At 40.4% G+C, this 14968-nt stretch overlaps 1 protein-coding gene across 4 annotated transcripts in view; it reads right to left on the reverse strand.

Annotated features, from left to right (window-relative positions):
* Kcnq5 (potassium voltage-gated channel subfamily Q member 5) overlaps positions 1-14968 on the reverse strand; it is a 500328-nt gene that overhangs the window by 24583 nt on the left and 460777 nt on the right. For all 4 annotated transcript variants that reach the window (XM_040729298.1, XM_021228536.2, XM_005072274.4 and 1 more), the window contains one exon: positions 2255-2363. In XM_040729298.1, the coding sequence (XP_040585232.1) occupies positions 2255-2363 (109 nt within the window). The remainder of the gene's footprint in view (positions 1-2254; positions 2364-14968) is intronic.

Here is a 14968-nt window from a genome sequence, read left to right on the forward strand (position 1 = left end):
TCATACCAAACAGTGAACAGAAAAAAAGAAAAGAAAAAGAAAAGCAGAAACAAACCAAAAGATCGAGAAAGAGTTTTGAAAAACAAGGGAATTAGACAAAAGACTTTACAAACGTCAGCCGATTTCAGGAAGGGCAAAGTAAATCTTAAACTGTTGCTAAAGTGCTTAAGACAGCAGAATAAACCTAACTCATTTTCTTTCTTGCAGTCCACGATCCTTTTATTATAGGCTGTGAAGCAAAAGCGGAAGTTTCAGAAGCTCTGCAGAAATGACACAAAACTGTGTTGAGTTTGACTTTTATGGAGCCTGATCTGCTTCTCCTAGATAAGATTTAAGGTACTTGTTGCCAGTCAGACGAATTTGTGGACCAACCTCTCTGACCTTTATGTTAGAGGCTATGATGGAAATAGTCAATACATAAGAATCTGAAGGTGACTTACAGAACGCGATTGTCCAATACAACTTCCTGTGATGATAGAACGCTGCTGAATTTTTTTTTTGTCCAATATGGTTGTCACTAGCTATGGGTGCCTTTGACAAGTTAGCATTTGAAATGTGTATTGTGCAACTGAGCAATACAATTTTAGATCATTTTCCATTGTAATTAATTCAAATTTAAATAGCCTTTTGTAACAAGTAGTTTCGATATTGGATAGTACATTCCTTTTTAAAATTTAAAAATTTCATTTTATGTGAATGGGTGCCTGCAAGTATGTCTGTCCTCTACATAAGCACCTGGCGCCTGAGGAGGTTAGAAGAGGGCATTGGGCCCACAGGAGCTGGAATTACAGTGAGTCACTATCTGGGTACTGGGAATAAAACTTGGGTCTTGTAGAAGAGCAGCCAGTGCTTTTAACGTCTAAGTCATCTCTCTAGCACTTTCATATCCCTTAAATTAAAGGCTTTTGACATTACTTCCCTACATAGTCTGAGCTTTCTGGACTTAAATACACATGTAAGTTTCTTTTACTTTTTTTCCTTTCCTTTCTTTTTTTTTGTAAAGGGGGGTTTCCCTATATAGTCCAGGCTGACTTCAGACTCACACTCTCTCTGTCTCAGCCTTCTAAGCCTTAGATTATAGACATGATCTATCACACCTCACTTAAATGTCATCTAGGACTTCTAGGTTGTCCATGGATGTATGGTAGCTATATAACTGGTTGCTCAAACTGGTATCCAGTGAGGAAGTCCGGTAGCACTACGCATAGTTAAAATAAGATGTAGGGTATAGGCCAAAAAGGAAGCTCCCTTTCTGTAGGATAATTAACCTTCACTATCCTTCTGCTTAACTTGTGGATACCGATCATTCAAACATCTTCTGGAGCACAGGCATTTTCATAATGTCATGGCTTTCTTTGCCTCCACAAACATTTACCGGTAACTAATTTCTGCTTGCCCAATGTTTCCCAATAAAACCACAGAGTCACATCTTACATCATGCTAAGTTACCAACTCAAACTAGCAGCATATGATCAATTACACTGATATTTAACTTAGAGCAAGTATCTGAACACACTAAGTTAGCTTGGATATTTTAAGGATTTCCTGTCTTCTTGGTAAGATGTAGGAAATGTCAAGCACAAAACCAATCCATTTGCCCAATACATACAAAGAGATATAGATTCCCCACAGAGATTAAGTGGGGGAAGGCAGACTAAACAGCAACTTCTTTAACTACATTATGAATTTTTCATTTGTACATGAGGGTTTGTAAACATGAGCTGGAGTTAACATGGGTCCTCTCTTAGCTCTTTGCCAGTGTAGAAGAAGCATATTTAGATTTCCTATGAACAATTATTTTTCAGAAGGGAACGCATTACTGCAGAGTACCCCAGGGCTCCCCAAGTTCAGAGCCCCAGCTTATTTCAAATAGCCTAGAGGGGTTTTCCTTTGTTACAAAATATGAAGCATGTTATTGAATAAATCCATAAAATAATTAAAAAAATCTAGCTGTACCAATAAACCAAATGTTCCCAAAGCAACAAATACAACACGGTACACTAGTTCCTTCTCAATCTCCTGGTGTGGTCTACCTTTTCAAACACCACCCACCTTCTCTAACATATTTCATGCTGAAAGCAGTACAGTTCCTTATTAAAAAAAAACACTTCATGTATTAAAAAGCATGTGGTTGGACCCACAGGCAGAGATAGTTATTCCAGGAGACTTACCTGCTGACAAAAAGTAACAGCCACACGCTAATTCAAGTCATCAGAGACGTGCCGGACTCATTTTGTTCACAGTTTTTACCCACCTGATAGCTCGAATGACAGTTTTAAGTGGTGGGGTGAGGTCCTCCACAGACACGTCACACTGGCATCCTTTCTCGTCATATACATCGTCAGTGCCAAGGGCTGTGTCAGCTGCAAGAGAAAACACTGCTTAACACCACCAATTTCTGTTTTGGATGTCCCGGGTTTTTGTCTCATATAGGAGAGTGGGGGCGCATACAGACTGGGCATATAAGCAGCTGTTGAGGTATAAGGCCAGTCAATTGTGTCCCCCAGTTTTATTCTTATTTTATGTACATTGGTGTTTTGCGTGCATGTGTGTCTGTGTGAGGGTGTCAGATCCTCTGGAACCGGAGTTACAGACAGTTGTGAGCTGCCATGTGAGTGATGGAACCCGGGTCTTCTGGAAGAGCAGCCAGGGCTCTTAACCCCTGAGCCATCTCTCAGACACTCGTGTCTCCCATTCTTAGCCTTGTCCTTCTTCTACGACCTCAACTTTTTTCTTTTTCTTTTTTTTGTGATTTGACTCAGATATTTTCCTAAGCTGTTTTCCACCTGGAGGATGGTGGTGACGAATTTGTGTTGCTCCAGCCATGCTTTCTGCCCTGTTTCTTGGAAACTAAAAGCCATCATTTAAATCACAGCTGTTTGGAGTTGAGAAAACCACTTTGGACTGTTAATTCACCAGTCTGCCTATACAGAGCTCAAATCCCATGACACTGGCCCGATTAGTCCTGTTACTGAACAAGTTACAATAGTAGGGTGAAGAGAGCACTTGCTTAAGATACTAAAGTCAAAGCTAAGTGAAGACCAGTTTGTATATGAAAATCATTTCCATGTAAACCAATCAGATTAACTCTTTTGGTGAATTGCAACTTTTGTAAAAGGACCAGGGCTACAATAAATACCACTTTATTGATACTTTATAAAATTAGTAAGTAATAAATTCACATCTTTGTATTTTTAGTTCCAGAAACAAAATATTGAAAACCAAGTAAATTCACGTAAGGGCTAAATATATATTGGAAACTTTATACATGGATTGTTACAAAGCTGCTAAAATTGATGTTGTAGACTCATGACTGAGAAAATGTCATATTGTTAAAGAAAAATTATAGGAGGTCAGGAATAATTTTATTCTTTTTGCCTACTCTATTTTCTACAGTTTCTACAATGAGTATGTTTTAACTTACTAACATAAAAGTAAATAGAGACATGAAAATGCACTCATGAGAGATGGGTAATGAAGGCAGCACTTGATTCAAGCCTTGTTGAATGTTGACATACATTACAGGCCTCAGGTTGCTCTGCTGTCTTTGCTTGGCAGCCTACTCATTGCCATGAACGGGAGAGATTTGGCACAGACTGTCCTGGTTTGACCCAAATCTGATAGGCTATTAGGAGTTTATTCATTGAGACGGTGCTTGCACTGGGAATGCAGTCACCATGGCAATTAATTCCATGAATACTGGCTGAGTGTTTGGTCTATGTACTCTGTGCTGGAGTGGAAGTGAGTAGAGGCAGAGAAGGTGGGATTTACACTGATGAGTTTTCCTAGATTTTCTTCAGGGTCTCTCTGACCATCTTTCTCTCAAAGGGAGTAAGACAGTGATGCCTGTTGTAAGGATAACGATAGCATGATAATGACACTTGGGCTGCCAGAATTTATCCTCCAAATTTATGAGTTGAGACTTGGTTGTTAGTGTGATAGTAGGAGAAAGGGCATTTGGTAGGTGATGGAGGCCACTGTGCTTATGAATAGGCTTGGAAAATGTGTGAGAGGACTAGAGGGCCTTTTGTCACCATGTGAGTACTGAGTTAAGTCATTGGGAGAGTACTGAGTTATGTCAGCAAGTGAGTATGGAGTTGGTCTGCTCAGGAGAATCTAGCAATAAAGCATCGTCTTGGAAATAGAGCTCCAGTCCTTCCAGACACTGTACCTGCTGATGCCTTGATTTTGGGTGCCTTAGCTTCCAGAATGGAGAGGAACAAACTTCTATTCTTAATATAACTAGGGTGTCAGGTCTTTTGTTATAGCAGCATAGACTGAGGCAAACGGCAATCATTCTCTGAAATGTATGTCAGCTCTTTGGTGAAATCTCTTTATGTGTTAGTTTTTTTATAATGAGAGTCACTCTACATGTTGGTGGCATTTTGTGGAAAATGAAGCTTGGAGGAGATAAGTACTTTGTCTGAGGCCATGAAGTGGTAAGCGAAGCTATGAAATTGGAGAACCTGGTTATTACACTCTGGTTTCTTAAGGCTCCAAAATCCAAACAGTCTTTATTGATCATCTGGTGTCAGAGAACAAGGTAAAATACAATACAATAAAATAGCAATGTCAGGAGAGATGACATAGGAGCAGACAAATGTAGCCTGCCCTGTTGGGTGTCTTCTACTTTCCTCCAAAGACCTTTGTCACAGTTTAAACAAGAGAGTATTGATGAGCTCACACTGATGACCTGGAAAGTAGCTTGCCTGTTTTGCCTAATTATTCACCTATGCAACACAGTCATTCGAGCCTATGAACTTTACATCCAAGGTCAGAGGCATTACTCCTCCTAGTTGATCCCAGTCTACTGGTAATAAGGGTTTTTCAGGCATAATTAAAACCTGGTTTGAAATGAAATCATATTGAATTAGGATGGATAGGAACTGCAGTAAAATTGTCTTTGTGGGACACAGAAAGAAAAAGGAAGAGGGATGCAGAGAAGCTGAAAGCTGACAATGTGATATACTTCATTATGGAAGCTCAGTGAGTGGCAGGGGTGGGTTCTTCCCCAGAGCCTCCTGAATGAGATGATCTAGGAATACTTGAATTTTGGACCCTGGAATTCCTGAACTGTAAAACAATGTATTTCCCTTGCTTTAAGCCATCCAATATGGGGTGATCTGTTATGGCCACCTAGGCGACATTTTTCTCCATGATTTCCAGTTCTTTATTCTGGGACAACAATGGTGATGATCATAATAGTGGTAGGATTTTTAGAGAAATCTAATTATGTGCCAAGAACTTTAATTAACTGCCACAAACCCCTGTGAGGTGTGTCTATTATTACCCCCAGCTTTTCACAGTGTGGGCGTAAGACACAGAAGGCTATGAAATTTGTCCAAGAACGCATGAAGACTAACTAGCAGAACCAGAGCTTAAACCTGTCCATCTGGGACCCCACACTCCCTTTGATCCCTTTTGATTTGTCTCTTTTGCCTCTCCTCTTAACCCCTGGCTTCCCTTCTTCTCTATGATTTTTTCTTTTTTATGACTATATGAATCTACTACATCGAGCGGAGATCCACTTTAGAGCAGTGTAGTGAGTGAGCAGCGCTGAGCCAGTTCATGTCCTAAAGGAGCCCCGGACATGTACATAAGTTGGAGCTTCCAGGAAGTGTGTGTGAGGGGAAGAGGAAGATAAGTAGACAGGGAATACAGATAGACCAGCTGACCAACAGCACCAAGATCACTAGCCTGTGAGATGCTCAGACATTAGCTACTCACAGGCAATAACACTGTTCAGGATTTCCAGTATAGAACTCATGAGAATGTCTTGTAATCTTCTACAAAACTGAGGCGACTGCTTTCTTTCATTGAACTCTAGTGAGAGATACTTCTCATCCTACGCTTCAGAAAGCTGGGGAACACTGGAGAGGAAATAGGGAGGGTACACTCTGCAAAACCCATATTGAAAATGTAACACAGCCAGCCATAACTTTATGTTTGGCAGCATAAGATTCAGGGTCTTTTTTGTTTTGTTTTGTTTGTTTGCTTTGCTAATAAAAAACATGCTATCTTTTATTCTTTGAGGTTTTTTTTCTTTTTGCAGGCATGCCATGTATTTTGATCAAGGCTGACCCACTATTCCCTCTGTTCCAGTTTTTCCATGATCCACTATTCCCTCCAACTTCATGTTGTTTTTTTCCCCCACGGAGGCTACTCAGCGATGCTAGGCTGTATATGGGCATAATAGGGCCATCTACTGGAGCATGGGTAGCCCCTCAGGGACTGCATCCTTGAAAAGAACAGACTTCGCCCTCCCAGGACAGTACATGTGGATTGTCATGGCAATCATGAAGTGAAGATAATGGGACCTGTGCTTATGGCTGACTGCAGATGGAACTGGGACCCTGCAAAGTGATTACGTGACAGTTGTCTCCCAGGTTACTGCCGTAGTTCCTCAACCCCAGCCTGCATGTTAAGAAGACATGTGGCTCAACCACCTCACTGGGAGGACGACTAGGCTGAAAATGAGAGTCAGACACTATATTATATTCAGTTGTGTCTGACTGGGATTTTATAACTCACTTATTCAGGCACAAATTAAACACTCATTTCTGTTTTATAGACCATATTTCTCAATTTGTGTGTGTGTGTGTGTGTGTGTGTGTGTGTGTGACACATACATGTGCACGGCACGTATGTGACGGCCAGAGGACAACCTGTGCGGAGTCTCTTCTTTCCTTCTGCTATGAAGGTTTTGGGGATCAAACTCAGGTGATAAGGCTTGGCTGCAAGTACTTTTATCTGCTTAGCCACCTCTCCAGCCCTTATTTCTGCTTTTTTTGGTAGGTTTGGCTAGGAAAAATAAATATCAGACATACCTCTGGTGTGTGTGGAGGTAGGGGTTGAATTAGGCATTATTCTCGTATTTATTCCAAAGCTTCAAAAATGGGGAGATACATTATTTTGCTTCAATTGTATCTTGGGGCATCACGTTTCTTCTAGTAAAGTCAATAACTTATTGTAACTCTATGGTTCCTAAGAGACTAGAACTCTCTATGACTGTTGAGCTGCTGTGGATGGGTAATCTTCAATGGAGGCTGAATCTCTGTTCTCAGTCACATGTTGGCGTGTGAAATTTTGGTAGATGTTAGTCATGGGAGCAGAAGTTAGTTAGGGTAGGCATGGGAGTCCACACCATCTGAATGAAACCTAGCCATAGTGTCAAAGTGTCAGTCAAGTAAGGTTCTCCAAATGTCTTCTTGCTTTGGACAATTTTCCTACCTAGTGCTGCTTATTCTCAGCATAGAAAAGAAGTATAGAATACAAACGTTTGTTTGCCACAATGCTTTTCTGCTTTTTCTCTCTTTCTTTCCTTCTTCCCTCTCTCCTCCCTCCTTTCCTTCCTTCCTTGGTGTTGTTTTGTTTTTAGTGGGCCAGGGCATTGATCATGCTGAGTGAGCATTCCTCCTCTGAATTGTATCCATAGTCCTGTTTCTTATTAATTATCAATATTCTGCGGTTGTTTCTTTGCATTTTCAAAAATCTAAAATAAACACCTGAAAAAAAACCCACTCATTAAAACTATTTTTATAGTGTTTGGTAAGTATCTCTTTGTCTTTAGGTAATGAAGGAAGAAGACAGCAAAGAATTCTAGAAACTTATGTTATATCCAAAATGTTTTTGTTTTTCTCATGAAAAATCTAATACCAGGCTGTAGGCATTTATGGAAGAATGGGAAATTGCTCTAGGTTTTTTTTTAATAAAACACCTTCTTTTAATATTCAGTTCCTCTTGGCAGCTTTGAAGTGACACAGTTGGTTTCAGTCTTGACTGCATATTAGAATCACCTGGGGAGTATGAAAAAAAAACCCAACAACTCCAAGGGTACCCTAAGATGAACCCTGAAGCTGAGGGTGGAAGCCAGGCAGCGGAAACGGGGTATATAGGTTGGTCACAGAGTTGCCTCACTTGCTGGAGGCTCTGGTTCTAGTCTGGTACAACCCTAACCCCCCACCAGAAACAGGCACCAGATTTAAAAAGGTTATTTTTTTCAGATTCCAGAGAAATCCAAGTGCAGCCAGTGGCAGGAAGCACTGATCATGGGTGGATTAAAGACATTGAGTCTCTCTGAGTCCCAGCTGGAGGGCATTTTTATGACACACACTGGGGTGTGTGTGTGTGTGTGTGTGTGTGCAGATATGTGTTTCAGAGCTGCGATTTGAGACAATATAAGTGCTTCACGAGACAACAGGAAATGACTACACTTAAAAAGTAAATCCTCAGACAGATGGTTGATAAAAACAGCAGGGTTTAGAGCCACGGTGAAATGTTAATTGTTGTGTAATTCTGTTTGAAGGTATCAGCCTTCAACTGAATTCCAGATCCCTTCTCCTGTCCCCAATGATGCCTAAACCTCACTCCTACAGGCTGCGTATTCTCTCTCTTAAAGGAGAAACTGCTGTTCCTCATGCAGGGAGTTTACATCTTCACAGAACAATATAGAATAAAACTGTCGGCCAGGCGGTGGTGGTCACACCTTTCATCCCAGCACTCACAGGCAGATCTCTGTGAGTTGCAGGCCAGCCTGGTCTACAGAGTGAGTTCTGGGACAGGTTCCAAAACTACACAAAGAAACCCTGTCTTACACTGCCCCTCCCAAATGTCAGAAAACACTCATTTTCTATCGATGGAAGAAGAATCATGTTAGTATGTTTGGGGAAGTTGGGAAATTATAATGGAGTCAGTCACAGCTTTGATCATGCAGATAGAAAGCAACTGTCCACAGAAAGTAAGTCATAATAATACCAAAAACGTTTGATTTGGAAAGCCTGCAAAATAAAAACAACATTGATATGTCCATTATGCTTAGGACAATTAATTGTGATATTCACATAAATGGGCAAATAAATTACCTTACAGAGATGACTTGGGCTAGGGATTTAGTTCAGTGACAGAGTGTTACTGACAAGCACAAGGTCCCAAGTTTGATTCCCAGGGCTTCAAATAAAAAATATACTTATCCACAGAATCAGCTGGCCCGAGCTAGTGAGAGATCACTATCTCAGGTCTGACAAATGGGGAATATGCATAAGACCAAATTAGACTCCCTTAATACAGGTGACAGTGGTGTGACTGGGACAATATATGAAGCCACTGGCAGTGGGTCCAAGATCTAACACTGATGCACAAACTGACTTAGTGAGCCCATTCTATATGGAGAGATACCTTTCCCAGCCTAGACAAAGGGGCGTGGGGGTGGAGAGGTAGGTGCCTTCGTCGTGTCTCAACGAGATGATGGGACAGACTTAGTAAACTTCCTAGGGGAGGCCTTACCCTCTCCATAGAGCAGATGGGAGGAAGGGGGGGCGGAGGGGATGGGAGGAAAGGAGGTAGGGGGAACTGGGATTGGAACATAAAAAATAAATTAATAAAAAGTAAAAAATATATTTATTCAAAAGAAACTAGTAATAATAAGTGGTAAAACTAGCCAGGCATTGGTGGCACATGCCTTTATCCCAGCACTCGGGAGGTAGAGGCAGGAGGATCTCTGTGAGTCGAGGCCAGCCTGGTCTATAGAGTGAGTTCCAGGACAACCTCCAAAGCAGTACAGAGAAACCCTGTCTCAAAAACCAAAAAAAAAGGTGCTAAGATAATTCAACATTATTACACATTAATCTCCAAATTAAAAGTCTGAACTATTTCTCTGTAATTAGCACAAGAACAGTAACTAGTAATGACAAAATTGATGGACTTAGCACATTGTTAGCACTGATAGATATTAGCATAAATACATTGCTCACAATTTAAAAAGAATCCACAGTATTACAAAGTTTACAGAATCCTGTCTTTCAATATTCTTCTCTCCTTTCTCTTTTCCTCCCTTTCCTTCTTGTTTGTCTTCCTTAGACGTTGTCTCCTGTATCTCTCTATGTCCTTGAACTTGCTATTGTAGCTGAGGATGACCTTAACCTTCCTATCCCTTGCTTCCATCTCCCCATGGAGTGCTAGGATTAGAGGTAAGAGCTACAGTGTCTGGGTTATATGGTGCTGGGGACTATACCCGGGCTTCCTGTGTGCTAGGAAGATACTCTACCACCTGAGCTAAGCCCTCCATCTCCACAAACCTTTCTAGCAAAAAAAAATGACAGAAATGAATGTTCAAAATATGTCTTAGTTAGGGTTTCCATTGCTGTGAAGAGACACCATGACCATGGCAATGCTTATAATGAAAAACATTCAATTGTGGTGGCTTACTTAGAGTTTAGAGGTTCAGTCCATTATCATTATGGTGGGACAGTAGAGGGCAGGCAGACATGGTGCTGGACAAGTAGCTGACAGTCTCACATCTTGCAGGCAATGGGAAGTAGTCTGTGGGTGTGGCTTGACTATATATGAGTCTTCAAAGCCTGCCTCTGCAGTGACACACTTCCTCTAACAAGGCTACACCTACTTCAGCTAAGCCACTTCTCCAAACAGTGCCACTCTCTTTGGGGGCCATTTTCTTTCATATCACCACAGAATGTAAAGTTGGTATTTTTGTTTGTTTTTTTGTTTTGTTTTTGGTGTGTGTGTGTGTGTGTGTGAAGCTGTAGCAGAAAAAAGTAATACACAGTGACAATGATTCAGCAAGACTACTCTGAAAGTAGCTATTCTAGATTTCCAGCAACAGAGATTACACTGTTAGTAAACACTGACAAACAAAACAAAACACAGCACCCTGAGCAGCAGGAACAACAGATGATTGAGCAGCCATGGCAGCTGAGGAAAGTGGGTGTACTAGAATGCCACTCTTTTCCAGTGATGGCTGTCCATCAGAGGCTGCAAGCAACTGCCGGTCTCCAACCTACTTCAGAGTGTTTATTCTTGGATCTGCAGGTCCCGGAGAATAATTTGAGAGCATTTCCCTCTCCACCTCAGAAGTGCTTTGGACATCGCAATAATCCTTAACAAACTGGAAAGTGCAGATGCTCAGAACTTGGCTGCAGGACCCAGTTAACTGGAATTCGAAGTTTGTGTTCCAGCAATAAGTCATCTAATTTTGCTTGCCATCAGGTAGTTTTTCATTTAAGAAAAAACAGCTTGCATCTGATGTTTATGTCCCATCAGGAGGAATCTGATAGTTCCCATTTTATTGTGTCTTCTTGGTTAGATAGGATGGGATATTATTTCAACATCCAACCAAAGAAATTCCATCTTTGGTTCCTGTAGTTGTGTCCAAAATATCCGACTTTTGATTGGGATCAACAAATCTGGGTAAAGTGAAGTTCATCTGACCTCATCTTCTTTTCTAGTAGTTACACCAAATTCCACCCACCCTTTTTTAAAATAATCCTCCAATTTCATTGTCATGCACTGTAGGACTGAATAAATACCAGCTCTAATACTGTCCACATTCACAACTCCATATACTTTTCCAACATTTTCTAGAAGTATCCTCAAACCTATACAGACACTTCCAATAGTATAGTCTGAAAAGGTTACAAGGCTAAGTACCCAAATCATCAATGCTGCCCTCATACTTTGTACCAAAGTTTCTTCCATGGCCCGTGTGCAGTTTCATGTAGGAAATAAGCTCTATCTCATTGGTTTTAACACTTGTCATGTAGCCCTTGGTCTACATGGCATTAATATTAACCATATTCACCAGAACATGCCCTAAACCACCAGGGCTCATTCCTCCCATCTACTGTTAGCATTCTACCTGATAGACCCACATCTTCATCTTTCCTCCTTGCATTTTAAATTAAATCCTAAAGTATAAGAAAAAATTTGGCCTGCACACTCAGAGGCAAATCTTATTAAAATTTGGCATATTCCCATGTAATCACATTTCCTCTGCATCAGTTGATGGTTTATGTCAAAGCCAATTTCTTAACAGATCAGAATTAAGCATTTCTGGTTGCCATGTGAGAGAAATTTCTTCTGAGAGCTCCTGCCCTGCCTCGCTGTATTGTGGTCTTTCCATCCCATGCTCCAGGTATACTAAATGACTCACAGATCCTCTGGTAGTAGATAGGCATCACCAACATGGGCTGCTCTTCAAGGAGTGTTATCCACACATGCAACCCATCCTTTTCTCCTTTTGTGTACTACTTGGCTGGAAATCTCTGCATGTCTAATTTGCAATAGGATGGCTGTAAAGTTCATGGAGCACCAATAAGCAGTAAGGAGCACCAAAATGGGGTGAACCTCAGAATGAGTAGAAGAAACTGTTTAAAATCCAGAATGCATGCAACTTGTGCTGTTTCGAAAACTATGCAAATTTATTTTGCATTCTAGCACTTTATTTACATTCTAGCATTTTATTGTCACTTGTCCTAAGCAAACGGACTGGGGTGTGGAGAGAATCACTTCAAGTTCAGAGACTTAGATACAAGTGGCAAGTCCTTCAGGTACCTGCTACCCCTAGGATATACACCTCAGTTCCAAGAGATGGATTAGCCCTTTCTTCCTTTACTGGGTACACACACTTCCTGCTGGATTTTGTTTGTCTTTGTGTTGTGTGGTTCTGGGTGAACTGAGAGCTTTGCACATAATAGGTGGGTGCTCTACCACTGAACTACACTCTTTTTTTTGTTTTTTTTTTTTTTAATTTTATTTTCCAGTTTAAATTTAGATAAGAAACAAGGTTGCTTCACAAGTCAGTTCCAGGTATAAAGAAAGCATCTTCAACAAATGGTGCTGGCATAATTGGAGACTGGCATGTAGAAGAATGCGGATCGACCCATGTCTATCGCCATGCACAAAACTTAAGTCCAAATGGATCAAAGACCTCAACATAAATCCAGCCACACTGAACCTCTTAGAAGAGAAAGTGGGTGGTACCCTTGAACGAATTGGTACAGGAGACAGCTCCCTGAACATAACACCAGTAGCACAGGCAGTAAGATCAACAACTAATAAATGGGACCTCCTGAAACTGAGAAGCTTCTGTAAGGCAAAGGACACAGTCAGCAAGACAAAAAGGCAGCCCACAGAATGGGAAAAAATATTCACTAATCCCACATCTGACAGAGGGTTGATCTCCAAAATTTACAAAGAACTCAAGTGCTGAACTACACTCTTAATGCAATGATAATTACTACATTGTGTTACTTTTGGTTGTTTTAGAAGCCCTCTTATTTGACACACTGTGAACTCCATGACAGCAGGACATTGTCTTCCTATCCATGTAGCTGATTTCTCTTACAGTTTCATCATCTATTCTATTCTATCTCTCTATCTATCCATAATTTACCTAACTACTTATCTATCATCTACTTATTTATATATTCTTGGTGACTATTAATGACTAAGTAAAACTCAAAACCCTACTATGAGAGTAGGTAGCTTATATGCAGAGTTAGGAAACCATCTCATTGAGTTTCTGTAGAGTAAGACAGTGATAAGGAAATGTTTGTTGCAACTGAACATATATCCATCAGATTTTAAAGACCGTAGAACTAAAAAAGTACACTATTGAAATAAAAACTGGAAAAGGAGAGAAATTATTTAATTTGAAAAACAAGTCCGATTATTCATATTTACAGAATATATTAGTTTCAAAATCAAATAACCTTTTGAGTTTTTAAAAGCATAATTCTAATTAAAGGTTTACCTTTTGAACAGGTATTTGCCTTTACATACATGCACATACATGTCCAAAGCAGATGCACTGCACTTGGTAAATGTTGTTAGCACAACTGGAGACCATGGATTGATAGAGTTGGTGTGACTTAGTGGATGTGTTGCTTGTTTTATATTTACATGTTATGAACTTCTTGACAAATAATGAAAAACAGAACCCAGGATAAACACTCCAGTATCCAAAACAATAAAACGAGAGGCAACATATTAAAAAATGTGTATTGCAAGAGAAAGTGCAGTTTACCTTTCTACCCCCTAAAAAGAGATCTAGAATTTTCTTTGAATGCCCCTCTCAACTTTTCAAAGAGCTTTTTTTTTAAACTAAGGAAAAGCATTATTAACATTTGGCTGGACTTTTTATTAATTTGTTCTGTAGTACTGTTCATACTTTTTGGACTTCTATCCATAGAAAGAAATGCATAATGCATTATATATTGTGATCTAACACACACACACACACACACACACAGAGACACGTAAATAAGACAAGAAGGTGCCAGAATGAATATTCATATTTAGTCCTGCTCCCTCTGAAAACTCACTAACATGCAGTGATGAGATAATTTAAAAAGATAAACCATAAAAAGAGAGAATAAAAGAAAAGGCAGCAGAAACATGACTTTGGAGGTGGGAAGCAGATAGATGGACAAGTTAGGTAACTAGCTGAAACCAGGAAGAAACTCTGTATCAGCAGGATAAATGGAGAGGCCAGATTTACACTTCAGAGAACTCAAGACTCTGAGGAGTTGGCAGCACTGGGCTCTTCTTGATGCAAGAACAAAAGGGAACTTGTTAAGATGAAGACTAAGTAAGATCTGCATCACACTTGGCCACACAGTCCTCTTTGCATTCACTTACTCTGCTCTTTTTTTTTGTTTTGTTTTGTTTTGTTTTTTTACGAGACAGGGTTCCTCTGTATTGTTTCGGAGGCTATCGGTCCAGCCCGGCCTCGAACTCACAGAGATCCGCCTGCCTCTGCCTCCCGAGTGCTGGGATTAAAGGCGTGCGCCACCACCGCCCGGCTTACTCTGCTCTTGATTGTGGATATGAGCAGCTGCTTTAAGTTTCTGCTCCCTTGACTCCCCTGCAGTGATGAGTGGACAGCAGCCTGGAACCCTGACCTACCCCAAGTTGCTTGTGTCAGAGTATTTTAAACATTGCAACTGCAGATAAAACTGAAACACTGTCCTAGTGATGACAGCAAACTCTATACCCACTGGGTAGGGGCTTGGGTAAGTAAGGGCTCTCTCAGAAGAACTGTAAAGATATTAATATCAGGAAGACTACAGTTTCATGTTAAAATTATTGTAATTTATATTAGAAGGATGGGAGGGTTTGGAGGAGGAAAATTAAGGGAAAAAAAGCTAAATTGTCATTAGCAAGAGCAAACTAT

This window comes from Mesocricetus auratus, unplaced genomic scaffold, assembly GCF_017639785.1.
Source record: "Mesocricetus auratus isolate SY011 unplaced genomic scaffold, BCM_Maur_2.0 Super-Scaffold_100021, whole genome shotgun sequence".
In the NCBI taxonomy this organism is placed as follows: domain Eukaryota; kingdom Metazoa; phylum Chordata; class Mammalia; order Rodentia; family Cricetidae; genus Mesocricetus; species Mesocricetus auratus.